This window comes from Gracilinanus agilis, chromosome 2 (genome assembly GCF_016433145.1).
Source record: "Gracilinanus agilis isolate LMUSP501 chromosome 2, AgileGrace, whole genome shotgun sequence".
NCBI lineage: Eukaryota > Metazoa > Chordata > Mammalia > Didelphimorphia > Didelphidae > Gracilinanus > Gracilinanus agilis.
The window spans coordinates 322,213,546-322,228,493 of NC_058131.1; the positions used below are offsets into that span (position 1 = coordinate 322,213,546).

At 36.9% G+C, this 14,948-nt stretch overlaps 1 protein-coding gene across 1 annotated transcript in view; it reads left to right on the forward strand.

Annotated features, from left to right (window-relative positions):
- Positions 1-14,948, forward strand: part of TTLL11 (tubulin tyrosine ligase like 11) — a 276,026-nt gene that overhangs the window by 185,246 nt on the left and 75,832 nt on the right. The window contains 2 exon segments of the mRNA XM_044664257.1: positions 6,465-6,518; positions 9,821-9,919. Of these exon segments, the coding sequence (XP_044520192.1) occupies positions 6,465-6,518; positions 9,821-9,919 (153 nt within the window).

The following is a 14,948-nucleotide window of genomic DNA, read 5'->3' on the forward strand; positions in this document are numbered from 1 at the left end:
AGTACATAAGTCTTATACAAAACAATAAACAGGTTTGCCATTAGGGTTTGGCTTGGGTTTCTTAGCAGGGAGAATAGGAGAATAACAAGGGAATTCACATAGAACAATAATACCTTGATTCCCCCAGAGAGTTCAGTAATGGATGTAATACTTTCAATGGCCTCTCTGAACAAAGGATATTGAGGAATGGATGGTGGGAGAACTCCCTTAATCTTTATGGTGATGGAGACAGCTGGTTTTGACAATCTTGCATCTAAGGATTGAAGAAAATCAGAATCCCTGACCCCTTGATTCTTTTCAAATAAGACCCCAGTTATCACAATCAGTATTTAGCCACAGTAAGTGACTAATATGAGATAATGATTAATTAATGGTTAACAAAATTATAGTAATATTAATACTATATTATTATATTGTATATATAATTTACAACATATTATATATTATAGTATATAACATATACTATATAATTATATTAATATTATATATGTAAATCCAGTAATTATATTTTATAAGGGAAAAATCTAAATTATACATTATATCTAGCTCTTTTTACATAAGCTAGAATTTGCAATAAAGTGAAAGCCTATAAACCATATGAGGCATGACTGGATAATGAATGGTGAGGGCCTTAGAGACCTTTTGACTGAGAGACATTGCTAGTGTATCAGACTGAAGACCAGCCTAACCATCCAGGACTCAAAGCTGAGACACCTCTTTAAGAAGCGCCTAATCTTTCCTCCTACTCATTCATCCTAAAGGTGCCTTCTGCCCATCTATCCTAAATGAACCTCCTGCCCATTAAGACCTAGGATTGGTGGTTGAATATTTGGGTGGAATATCAAGTGATATAATATTAGGGTATAAAACAAGGAGAAAAACTCTAAAAACTCTCAATTGTCTTGTATTGGAGGGAAAACCTAATGAACAAGCTTTGCTGAGAGACATTGGTCTCTCAATAAACCTGTTATTGGCCTAGAGCTTTGCTTCTTTATTTATTTCAGTTTGACTGAAACATAATCATCACAATTATATTTGGATTAGTTAGATCATGTACAAGCCTTTCCCAGAGAGGAAAGATACCTGTAGCAGGGATGCCTGTAGCTAGTAGATCCCTTGTGTTCAGGGGAGATCTAATTTTTATTACAGCAGGAGAGAGGTAAAACACAAGGAGAGGCTGCCTGTATAGCAGCAGCATGCCAAGAAACATGAGATAGAGAAGTTGAAATAGCAAAAAAAAAAAAAAAATAGGCTGAAGAAGTTGCAGAGGAACAGGCAGAATAGAAGATAAAGGAAAAAAAGCCTTTTGGAGAGTGTCAGACATAGCCTATCAGATAAAGTGGCACAGAAAAACCAATATTGCATTTGATATGAATGAGAATTTTCTTTTTTACTTTTTTCTTTTTTTTAACATTTAATGATATTTATTTTTTAGAAAAGTTAACATGGTTATATAATTCATGCTCTTACTTTCCCCTTCACACCCCCCATGCCCCCCCATAGTCAATGCGCATTTCCACTAGTTTTAACATGTGTCATTGATCAAGACCTATTTCCAAATTGTTGATAGTTGTGTAAATGGAATTAGCTCACTCCCCCCCACCCCCCATTCATAGTTAAGACTCTAGCCACCAGAGATAATGTCATCCCCACCTCCCTTAATGGGGAGGGGAGATGAGTTACCCACATGTGACAATAAGTAATAAATCAAGAACAAGGGACTGCCCTTTGGGCAGTCCAAAGCAGTGTAGAGGCTGCCATTTGTCCACTTGAATTAGAGGTGGACCTCCAGGAAGTGAGGAAAACTGCTATCTTTCAAATATGATGGCAAACTTCCTGTTGGGGCAGTTCCTGCTTTGAACTTGGTGCTGAAGCATCTCTGCTGAGACCTCAGGCAGCTTCCCTTCTAACTCATGTGTGTGAGTTAGGCTGACTTCCTTGGGCCTACCTTGGCATTTCCAGAGTCTCTACCTCAAGAAGGCTTCTTTGCCTCTCTAATTGCTAAGGTCTTGTGGCTAGTAGCCTAATTTAATTAATCTTTTAATTCTTACTCTGTCCAGATCTCCACTGGTCCAGACCGGAGTTTCTCTTTCTCTCTTTACCTTCAACCTTCCTAATTATAAATAAACTACCATAAACCCATCCTGACTTGGGTCTGTTTTAATTATGGAATCAATCTAGATCTGATTGATTCCTGGCGACCACACCTTAAATATATATCTATATAATATCTAAATTTTCCCTATTACATAGTTGCATTGGTATAGTAGTTTCAAGTCTACATCCCCAATCATGTCCACCTCAACCCATGTGTTCAAGCAGTTGTTTTTCTCCTGTGTTTCCACTCCTGTAGATCTTCCTCTGAATGTGGGTAGCGTTCTTTTACATAAATCCCTCAGAATTGTCCTGGGTCATTGCATTGCTGCTGGTACAGAAGTCCATTACATTCTATTTTACCACAGTGTGTCAGTCTCTGTGTACAATGTTCTTCTGGCCCTACTCCTTTCACTCTGCATCAATTCCTGGAGGTCTTTCCAGTTCACATGGATGAATGAGAATTTTCAATGGCTATCCTTAAGAATTCTTCACTTCGCAGTAATGAAAAGTGCCATATTGGGGCCAAAACAGATTACCAGCTGAATCTTTTGTAGTTGTAGTCCAAATTTCACATAATTCAATAGCATGTGTTTTGGTCATTCCTGGTTGAACCAGGACCTTCCCTTGGTCCCAGGATATAAGAAGTTTTTCTAGGTGAAGTTGCCTTTAGTCTACTATTACTAGATCCCAAATTTCTCCTTTTTTTTTTTTAAACTCTTACCTTCCACTTTAGAATCAATACTATGTATTGATTCCAAAGCAGAAGAGTGGTAAGGGCTAAGCAATGAGGGTTAAGTGACTTGCCCAGGGTCACACAGCTAAGGAGTGTCTGAGACCAGATTTGAACCTAGGACCTCCTGTCTCTAAGCCTCCAACTTTCTCTTAAGGGAATATTCCCAACAGTATGGAAGGTTCCCCAAAGAGTTTGAAGGTTTACCTAAGCCTAGAAGAATTTGAGATTGAAGGGGAATCTGACCTTCAGGTCAGTCTTCAGTAAACTCTCTCAGTGAAAACTGAGCAGGAGCATAATCTAAGGAGTTATTCTGAGATCATCAGAGAGGACAGGGGTCTCTTCTTAAGTCCTTTTGTGGTCACCAACTATTACAAGTGAATTTATAATAACTGATGAAACAAAGTTTAAACTATATGATTTATGTGCAAGGTATACAGTTGCAGAACAAATTGGGTTCAGGGACTCTCAATAGGCACAAAGACCTCAAACACAGGATTTTAATACATTTTTATACATTAAAAGAAAATAATAAATAGGTTACAGAATAGGATGTCGAATTGGATAATGTAATTTCTTATTGGAGGATAGATTTGGGACTTCCTGAGTTGGGAGGGGATGAGCAAGAATATGGATTGCCCTGAAATCAGATCATTTACAGAAAAATGAAACCAAACTGTCCAAATGGAGGTTGTTCATAAAATGGAGTCAATTTGATTCTCTTAAGACTTGGGTTTTGTGATTTAATCCAGTGTTCTTTCTGCTAAACCAAGCTACCTTTCATGAACTCCTGAAACCTTCCTGTTCCTCTCTTCTAGCCTAGACATGATCTTTTAAATCAGAGATGTCCAGTATGTCAGAACTACATGTAATTCACAATCCTGATGAGAATGTGGCCTAAACCAGATTATAATATGATTAGGAAATATGTAGATAGCATTAATATGTGATTTTCCATTTCAATAGGGCCCCTTACCTACAGTTGAGTGGCCTCATTTCTATTTGAGCTTGACATTACTATTTTAAAATTTCACAGTTTTTTGTCCCTCTCTTGTGTCTTACTATGTTCTTCATGTATTTATATTTATATGTATGTATGTATATATATATACATATATGTATAATCATGATTATTTACCTATCTGTTCCTCCTCAACTTGACTATAACTTCTCTGAAGGCAAAGACATTATCTTTTTCATCTGTTTATTCTCCCTTAATATCTATTGTGGGCTTTTTAACAGAGTTCTGTGGAAATGTAATGGTATTTAGTAAATATTCATTGATTTTGTAAATGTGTGTCTGTTTTGGCATGGTAGTGGGGAAGGGGGGCTCTTAATTGGTGATTTTATCCATCTTGTAAATTCCTTTTGAAAAAAATTTCTATATCTATGCAGATTGAGAACTAGTCTGCATCCTAGAGAATTACCTGATATACTTGAGATTAGCTACTTTCCCCAAAATCACAGAGCTAGTTTATGACAAGTAGGATTTGAACCTGTGTCTTCTTGAATCTTAGCTTTTAATCCACTATACAATAATTCCTTTCCTGTTAAATAATGGATGTTAAAGTTTAGCCTATAATTCATAAATAATACAAGTCCTTTCAACTTGAGTAGTGAGGAAAGAATTTATAAATACTAGTGGTGAAGAATAAGGTTTATTAATGAAGAAATATAGATAAAGAATCATGAGCTGTCAGAGCTGGAAGGAATCTTAGAACACAGAATGTTAGAATATCAATGATGAGAGCCAAGAGAGACTGAGGAACTAGAATGTTGGAACAAAGAATACAAAGAGTTAGGCTTGTAGAACATAGAGTAGGAACTAACCTTATTACATAGAATGTTAGACTTAGAAGTAACATTAGACTATACACTGTCATAATAGAGCAGGTAAAGATAGTAGGCCGGGGGGGGCCAGGGTCACTGGATCAAAGAGTACAAAGCATAGAGTAAAGTGTAAAAAGACTGAAAATGTAGGAGTGGGCTAGGTTATGAAAGACATTGAATGCCAGAGGATTTTGTTTTTTTGTTTTGGAGGTAGGAGAAAGCCAATGAAGTTTATTTGTGGAGTAAATGGGGGGCATGGATGGGCCTATATTTTAGGAAAATCACTTTAGTGGCTGATTAGAGTATGGATTTGAGTGAGGAGAGACTTGAGGAAAGTAGACCCACCAACAGGCTACTGCACTAATGTAGGCATGAAGTAGGGAGGGCCTTTACCAGAGTGGTGGGGGGGTGGTATCAGAAGATAGAAGAGGAAGATAAAAGAGGGCATATTTGACAGATGTTACAACGGTGAAATTAATGAGCTTTGGTAAAAGATTGGATATGAGCAGATGAGAGATAGTGAGTTAAGGATGATACCTAGGTTGTAAGCCTATGTGACTGGGAGGATAATGTCCTCTTCAGTAACAAGGGATTTGGGAGAGGGAAAGGTTTAGCATAATGAGTAACATAATGAATTTTCCTTTGGATATGTGGACTTTAAAATGTTTATTGGACATCCAATTCAAGATGTCTGAAAGGCAATTAGAGCTGCAAGATCAGTAGAAAATACTTTGAACTATGTAATTGTTCAATGTATTTTTCCCTTTCCCTTTCCTTGTTAAAATCCCTAGAGTAGTGTAGACTATAATAAGTAACTGCCTAAATTGAGTAATATGGAGATGTCACACACTACCAGGACACACCCACATACCCACAAGTAACAGGATACACAGGATAACTGAGAACCTACCTAAGGGATGTATGAGTTGAGTAAAATCACATCGGTTGGTGAATGACAGTTGGCAGTTACTGGTCAGCCTAGTCAGGGAAAAGACAAGGGTTGAAGGCTATCTTTCTGTGGGTTATTTCTTGGGTTTGGAGAAAGGCACAGAAAGTAAAGAAAACCTGTTTATTAAAGCTTAGGGTTTAGGGAATGGACAGACTAAACTAATTTCTAATGAGTAAGCTCAGGCCAAGAGAGTGAGACAAAACTACACTAGTTCTAAGTTCAGGCTGACAGATCCAGCCTGTAAGGTCAGAAGGGAATGTGAGTCTCACTGCAAGGGTCCACTTCTGTTCCAGCATTGTTCACAGCCTCCAGTCACAGCAAGTCAGTCCACAAAAGAGGAAAAATCAAGGAGCTGAACTGGTTTGATATGTCTACCAATCAAACCAGATTCACTGCTCAACTTGATCTTTCGCAGGATAGATGGATTTACAGAAGACAGTTATTTTTCTGGGCTCTTCACCTCCAGCAGCTAAGGAAAGCCCCCAACTGCCAGCAGTTGCATCCAGAGTCTCTCAGAAAAAGAAGTCTCACTCCATCATTCCATGCTTGGAACCTTCTCTGTCAGCCATCCAGCTAACTTATGCCTCTTACTAAATTTTCTCTAATTCTCTTATAACAGTAGAGAGATGAAGGTAGGAGAAGTAGAATTGAGAATAATCAATATAGAGGTGGTAATTAAATCCATGCAAATGGATGAGATCACTAAGTGAAGGTAGTATAAAAGAAGAAAAGGACCCAGTATAGAACTGCCCTCCTAGGTTTTGTTTTTGTGATCAATCATTCAATATTCACTTTAAAAATTAACTTAGTGAATTTAGTCTAATTTAGTCATCTAGTCTAAAGCCCCTCGTTTTATAGAACAGGAAGAAGAGGTCCAGGGAGGAAGCATCTTGCCCAAGATCTCAGAGTATAATAAGTAATCAGGTCTTCTGACTCCAAATCCCTTACTCTTCCTTCTACATTACTTTATAGATGACTCATGGAAAATTGACTAATCTACCTGTCCAATTGGGTAAATATAACTTAGATGTACCTAGCTAAGCATTATTTCCAAAGCATTTTCCAAAATTTTAAATATAACTATATATGGTATATGACCCTGCCTGATTTATTTATGGGAAAGGAAATATTTTTTTTCTTTTCCTTAGGTTTAAGAGGTGGAACACAAGCCATGACTTAATAGTTATAAACATAGTTTTGAGTAACTCACTCCCCTATCTACCCCCATCATCACCCATGACTTAGTAATACATGAACTGGGAAGTTAATTAGAGCAAATTCCTAGACCAAGGATATGTTATCCATTGTTCCTTTATAATAGGTGTGAATATTGTCCAAGTTTTATCAATGAATTTGGCTCCAGGGAGGGGGGTGCTTGCAGACTAAGGTGAGGGGAGCAGAGTTAGAAAAGGAAAAATAAATCTTAGGCTACATTAATAGAGGAATGGCATCTAAAATAGGGAAGATGAAGTCCTATTATCCTCTACCTCCTCAGACCATGTCTGAGTTACTCTTTTTAGTTCTAGACATAGCTTGCTAGTTTAGGAAGAATAGTGACAAATTGGAACTTGTATAGAGGAGTGACCAAGATAGTGAGAAGAATGGAAGTAGTCTCCAAATAAGGATCAATCAAAGGAACCAAGGGTGTTAGTGCTGAAGATTGACTTAGGGGGCCATGATTAGCTGTTTTCATAGATTTAAAGGGATTTCACATGGAAATACTTGTTCTACTTGACCCAAGTGAGTAGGATTAGTACAGGTGGGTAAAAGTTTTAGAGAGCTAAATTTTGACTTGATATAAGGACAAAATTCCTATCAGAACTCTCCCCTAAATGGAATGGACTGCTTTTTGAGGTAGTAAATTCCTCATCATTAGAATATTCCAATGAAAGCTGTGTGGCTTCTTATTTTAGATATTATAAAAAATAATTTCTAATAAGGTTTGGATTAGATGCTCTGAATTCTTAAGATCTTCTCCAACTTCAAAATTGTGTGGTTCTGTGAGTTTAGGAAAAGATCCCATACAGACCCCATATGTTAGTATGATAAGGCTATCTATCAGGCTTATGGAATGGATTCATGGAGGCCAAGGTTTGTGTTCCCTAAGAACAGATGGTTGCCACAAAGAAAAGGGGTCCCAGAAGCCAGTATTGGAATATTTAGATTGGAGCAACTTAACCAAGAAAGGCAAACTTGTTAGCTTGTGAATGTGTCCCAGGTGAACCAACCAGGGCAGAGATAATGGTAAGGGAGGAGAAAGAGAACCCAGAGGATCTAGCATTGAGATCTTTATAAGGATAATGCATGGAATTATAAATTTATCTCTGATGAAAACACTGGAGAAGAAAGCCTCAGAGGTCCCATAGGTAAAGACTTTCCCAACTAGGAAGTGAAAGAGCACTGTCTTTTTGACACTTACTTCCTTGCAGGCTAGATGCCTAGGAGAAGAAGGTACCATCTGGTGAGAGAGAAGAATTTAGACAAGATATTTCTTTCCTGCCTCTAGCCTAGGTTTCCACACCCACAGCTAAGAATTGTAGAGTCCTATTCAAGAACCCCTGAAGCACACATTATCAAATCTGTTGGCTAGGAATATATAATAATAATAACTCAAATTCCTATAATACTTTAAGATTTACAAAGTGCTTTCTTTAAAATACCTCTAGGGGGTAGTGCAAGGATTATTATCAACATTTTATTGATGAGCAAATTAAGACTTTCTAAAGATGGTGAAATGACTTGTTCAAGATAACACAACTTAAAAAAATCTTTCTTTATATTTTAGAATTGATACTAGTTATTGGTTCCACAGCAGAAGAACAGTAAGGGCTAGACAACTGGAATTAAGTAACTTGCCCAGAGTCACACAGCTAGGAAGTGTCTAAGGCCAGATTTGAACCCAAGATCTTCTGTCTCTACAATTAGCTTTCTATCCACTGATCCACCTTACTGCATCCCCCTCCCCCTTTTATGATAACACAACTATTAAATGTTAGGACTAGAACTTGAGCCCAGGTCTCCTGACTCTTAGTCCAGAGTTCTTTACATTCTCTTTACACCTAACAGGTGGACTGCCTACTCTAAAATTGATCCAACTTCTATCCCAGGCAATATTGGGTGACAGGCAACCTGGCTCCAAGGTTAAGAATTAAGACCTAAAATAAGGGCCTGGAGGAAACTAAGAAAGAAGAAGGCTTAGTTTCAAGAACATTATTAAGTTACAAGGCCAAGATTATAGTATATAAACTTTCCACCTTTGTGAATATTATAGATTATCACCTATCCTTGTAATTCCTTGTATTGTTTAGCAATAAAATCCTTTAAAAGGTAGATTGAGTGCAGTTTTCAGGAAGTAGAAAAAGAGAGAGCCCTGTGCTTCTCCCCCAGGTATATTTCTCTAGAGCAGTGGTTCCCAAACTTTTTTGGCCTACCACTCCCTTTCCAGAAAAAATATTACTTAGCCCCTGGAAATTAATTTTCTAAAAATTTTAGTAGCAATTAATAGGAAAGATAAATGCACCTGTGGCCATCACAGCCTTCCTGGATTGCTGCAGCACCCACCAGGGGGCGGTAGCACCCACTTTGGGAATCACTGCTCCAGAGAATCAAACCTCCTTGACCTGCAGGCCTGGGGAGAGAGGCAGCTACCTCAGGGAGATGGCTAGTGGTCTTGGATGCAGAGCTATCTTTCCCTCTTTGCTGCCTTGCTTTCCTATAGAACCTATACCCGATTGGGAGTGCTTCCTGTGTATACCTTCTCATCTCTTGAGCTTAGAAGACCCAACCCCCATCTCTGGCTATAGATGCTATATTGGAAGTGAATGCAATGTCCTTAAAGAAGAATTTGGAGATGAGGAATGTGGTGCCAACAATGAAATAATTAGGGATACCAGAAAGTTAACTCCTGGGGGCTTGCTGGTTGAACAGAAAAATGTTTTAACTAGAGTCTCCCATCCCCAAAAGCTCTGTAGTCCAAACAGAGATGAAGCTCTTCAGAGTGCAGTTGATTAATTATTAGAATTAGAAGGCATATACCTTTGAGAGCATCTAATCCAAACTCCTAAGGTTAGAGAGGAGGAAAACTGAGGCACAGAGAGAGGAAGTGACTTGCCCAAAGTCACAGAGCAAGGTAAACATTCAAGGCAATCATACGTCAACTATAAAGTATCATGTTTCTGACTTGCTCAATAGCTCATTCTGCTTTTTGATTTCAGCTTTCCAGATATCTTTATGGACAGAAAATCCAGATTCCCATCAATTTTTGGCAGAATGTCTCCATCGAAGCTTCAGTTTTCAAAGTTTTCCATAGTCAGGTATTCGCCAGTTGAGCAGCTTCCATTGTATTTAATGGTACTTAGCTGTAGTTGGAATAGCTCAAGTTTTTTTTATAAGTGGATATACCCCATAAATACTACATTATTCCAGTGAGAATGATGGGGCTTATATAGGAATGGAAGTAGTAAATGGATAGGTATAAATCTGTAATTGGGATGATATTTTAAGTAGCAATAATTCTTTCATTTTTCTGAGATTAGAGGTCTTGAGTTGGGCTACTTGTGGCCATTTGGCATAGATTTATTAAGTACTTAATATATGTGCATGTTATAGGTGCTACATGGGAGGCAAAGAGGAATAAAATATGGTCCCATCTATCAACTGTGGCTTTAGTTTTCACAAAAGTATAGGAGGTCCTTGGATTTTGACTCAGTATCATTTTTAATCACCTCATGACAGCCTTTCCAAATTCATTCAACAACAGTGAAAAGTCTGTTGTAGTTAGAGAGCAGGCAGTGATTTACTACCTGCGTGACCTTGGACAAGTCACTTTTATCATCTGGGCCTTTGTTTCCTCATATGTAAAATGAGGGGGTTAGACAAGCTGCTCATCCCTAAAGACTCTTTTAGGTCTAATTATTTTATTTATCCAAGTGCCTATTTTAAAAATAAAAACAAAGATGGATATGATTGGACCCCTGCCATTTTGGAGCTGAGTTCTATAGGGAGAAGTAAACATGTATGCAAGTAACAAGCACAAAACAGAATATATAAATAAGTGTGTATAAAAATTATAAACAAGATGACACTGACCTCCTCTGCCCTCTATAGAAGGGAAAGCTCAGTAACTATTAAAGGAATCAAATCCTTTCAACTTTGTAGTCATGTCAATGTCCTGTCCTGTCTAGCACGAAAGTGCACATCTTTATCTAGTGTAGCGAGCAAATAAAACACTGGGGAATAGTAGAGGGAGAAGGAGGAATGATGGGGTGAGTTGGTTAACTGCCAGGACACAAGTAATACAAGGGACTCACACCCACTCCCACAAATAAAGGACAGAGCTTGGGAATGAGTGGTAACAGGACTAAGAGAATGGCAGTTAAGTTTAACTGTTCCTCCAACTCTAGCCAGGGATTAAACTACACAATAGTGGGTCCTTGTTGGTTGTGGAGAAGGAAACAAACAGGAAGTCGTATAAACCGTTTAATAAAGTTAAGGAAAGGAAGGTGGGAGAGGTTTTGACTAAACTAATAAAGAGGGCACAGCCAACTATCAGTTAGAATGGCTAGCTTCTCTCTGGCTCCAGCACAGACAGACAGTCTGGCTGGAAGAGGAGTGGCTGTTAAAGGCTTTGGAGACAAGGGGATTTCTCATGCCACAGGAGATACTGCTCCAAGCTGAATCCTTGATGGTACAGGTACCGGAATAAATCCTTGGTTAGCTAAGAGATCCACAAATTAAGGTTAAAGGCACTCTGTAATTGGTCCACCCAATAATTACAGTGAGAGTCCTTTTCTCAGTCTAGGCACTTGCTTGATGTTATCACACAAGGTCTCCAAAGTTTCAGGATACAGACAGCTAAAAGGATCCCAGCTGCCAAGCTCCTTACTTCAGCTCTTGACAGTTCCCCACTCAACCATCTTCTCCAGCTCCTGCTGTATTCTACACAGAATGTCCATGTCACTCAGCCAAGACCATGCCTCCTGCTGCCTGTGCACATCCATTTTACCTATCTTTTATCCTACCATATAAATTTGCCTATAACACTAGTCTCACATTCAGTCAAACAGATATTCATTAAATACCTACTTTAGTACCATTCTAAAGATATACTTTAGGACAAATAGCAGTAATCTCTAAAGAGAGTTGATATTAGTCAGTTTTTTAAGCAATTCAAGACTTTTTGGCAGTTAAGTTTTCTTTTGTTATCATGAATTTATTCAACAAATAGAGACATTTCATTATGCAAAGAACAAAAAAGTTTATACATAAAACTAAGAAATGATGTTATTTTTTCAAAAATATCCATTAAATTTTATGAGATAGCAACAAAATTGCAATTTGTATATACTCTTCTGAAATGCTTTTTGTTTTCTTCTGAGTATATTTTAATGTTTTTATTGATTCTTTTTTTCTAGAAGCCCTTCATTTTAACAAACATCTAGAGTCAAGTTCAAAACTCATTACCATCTCCAAAAATGTTAACAGGCTTCTTGAGTGTTCTCCAAAAAATCTAGATGTCCTAACATAGACTTGCATATACCAATTACAAATGTTCAGAGAATTATTCTCACTCAGGATCTATTGATCAGAGCAATAATATCACATTTGTTCCCAGGTTTATCATTGTGAAAAGAGGTGATTATTTATCAAAATAAACACAAATTACTTCGGGAGATTTCACTTAGAACAAATTTAATCAAATGCCAAATCCTTCAGTAAAATTAACTCCTATGAATACTCTTTAAACAATTCAATTCAACAAACATTTATTATAAACCTATGTACTCTATTTAACTGCTATGTTAAGTGCCAGGGGTGCAAAGATAAAAATCAATTTTGACTCTACTTATAAAGAACTTTTATTTAACATTTATCAGGCCCTCATCTCATTCCCAGAGTTCTATAGAATGTTTCTAACTCACACAGAACCTTTACATTGGCATTAGACTCTTTAGTCCACAGCCAGTTAGAGAAGATCTAGTACTTCATGCCCAAAAAGTTTTCTAGCAGTTTGTCTCAAACTTCTAGATCATTGTGTTTCTTTGGCTTAGATAAAATTAATAATTCTCATGCTTAAGCTTTTGGAATTGTTTCACCATAAGAGCTTTAGGCTCCAATTTAGCCAGAATAGTCCATATTCCCTCTGACTCTTCTTAATCTCTACCCAAGTGACTGAAGTAATAAATCTAACTAGCCACAAACAAAAAATCTTTATACTAAGGTAAAATTCCCCTGACTAGTTTTTTTTTTAATTTAACCTCTCAATTACCTCTTTGTAAAAGATCCCTCTCTCCAGTCTTCCTATTTAGATATTTGCCTTATCTCCTCTTAATTGTTTCCTTAACAACACTATGTCTGCCTTCCAACTACTACAACAAGCCCTCTCTTAAGATTTAGATTTTTTTTAATCATACCAGAACTGTTTCCTGAGGATCTAATTCTTTTTATCACAGATGTTTGTCTGTTTAGAATCTTGAAGCTTTATTTTCTACCAGAGAAGCCAATAGATACCAGTAAGACCACTAAAAATATAATAAATTTAAATAGCATAGCTTTTAAACAGATTGTTAAATGTTCTACAATACTTTTAATGTTTTTCTTATGTATTTTATTTTATTTTTTTCATGGAAATAAAATTTTGAATTGTTAATTCTGGATCATAATTAAGCAATGGCACAAAATATATTTAAAAGAATTAGCAATAAAATTATAATCTTTCAGAATAGTAAAAAAATTACATAATAAGTATATACATTAATCTTCTTTAAGATTTAAAGTTACAAAATATTCCCAAAAAGAAAATGTGCCTACAGAAGGGAGGTAATAGAAACTTTCTTTAGTTCTTCTAGTTTGGAGCACATTTCCAGTGGCATTAAATTCCACCCCACTTTCATTCCCCATCCCTTGCAAAGGCTCTAGAAAGCCCTGAGGATCCTAAGACTACAGAGATAAAACACAAAAGGAGAAGCAGGGTCCCTTAACCTTAAGATCCCAAAGACCTATTCCACTCAGTTTCTTCACCTGTTAAATGAAAGAGTTGGACTAAGTGATCACCTTTGTTCCTTCTACCTCAGAGAGCCTGTGGCACCATTAAGAACTTATATGACCAGAAAAGGAGGTGGGACAATCCATGGTTCAAGGAAGAAGGGATCATAAAAGATAGATGGTGCTTCTGAGTATTTCAAGAGTATCTATAAAATATTAAAAGAACCAGAAAGCTTTCAGCATCTTAAAGTGATTTTCTACTTTTGGAGTATTTGCATGAAAATGTGTGCAAGAGTTGTGAACAAAAAAAAGTTGAGTAGGTGTGTGTTGCTGTAGATCTAAGTACCTACACCTGGAGATCAAAATCACAAAATGTTTGAGCTGGAAGAGATTTTAAAGATGATCTAGTTCCATACTTTTTTACTTTGTAGAGGAGAAAACCGAAGGTCAAAGGGAGGGAAATTACTTGCCCAAGGTGACATAGCAAGTAAATTGGCAGAGCTGTGACTTAAACCCAATCTTCTGACTCTCCTACCAATGTCTTTTCCAAAATTAAACTATAATGATTTCTCACTCATTCATAATTTCAGTCCTACTAGCACCATATTCTAACCAACCGAATCTTCTGGACTAGACTTAAAATATTTTGCTTAGTAACTAAGAAGATAGGGATATTTTAAAAATTGTCTTTTCTCAAGTCTTCTGTTTGGTTTCTTTTTTGAAAAATCAAGCCTCTAAATTGGCTCTCAATCGTACCACTCAAGTAGTCATATGTAGTGTGGCTCAAATGAGATAATGTATGTAAAGCACTTTGCAAACATTAAAGACACTTTAAAAATGTAGTATAGATATATTATCATCATCATTATTATTTATGCTATATAGTTATGAGAGTAATAGAAAGGATACTGAATATAGAAGGTATGAAATATATACTGAATTCCCTACTTTCTAACATGTAACCTTAGGAAAGTGACTTTCTTTCTCTGAGTCTTAATTTCTTCATCTGTTAAGCCATAGATTAAATGATTCCAAGAATCTTCTAGATCGTAGTATATATAATATACTCCAGTATTCTATTTTCTAAACTCCCTTCCAGCGCTAATATTCTGTTTTAAAGTCCCTTTCAGTTTTAAAAGAAGATTCTGTGCACTAGTGTTATAGTAGAAAGAATGTTTTTCTGGGAACCAAGAGGCATAGGAACTGGATGCTGGTGGTCCTGTAACTAAACTGTAGGATCCTAGACATATCACTTCCCTTCAGTTTGCAAAAAGTAAAAGGTGAACTACTTAACCTTCAGCTCTCACAGATAGTGGATTTAATAGGAGAGTGTCACCCAAATGAGAAATTAGAAGCTTA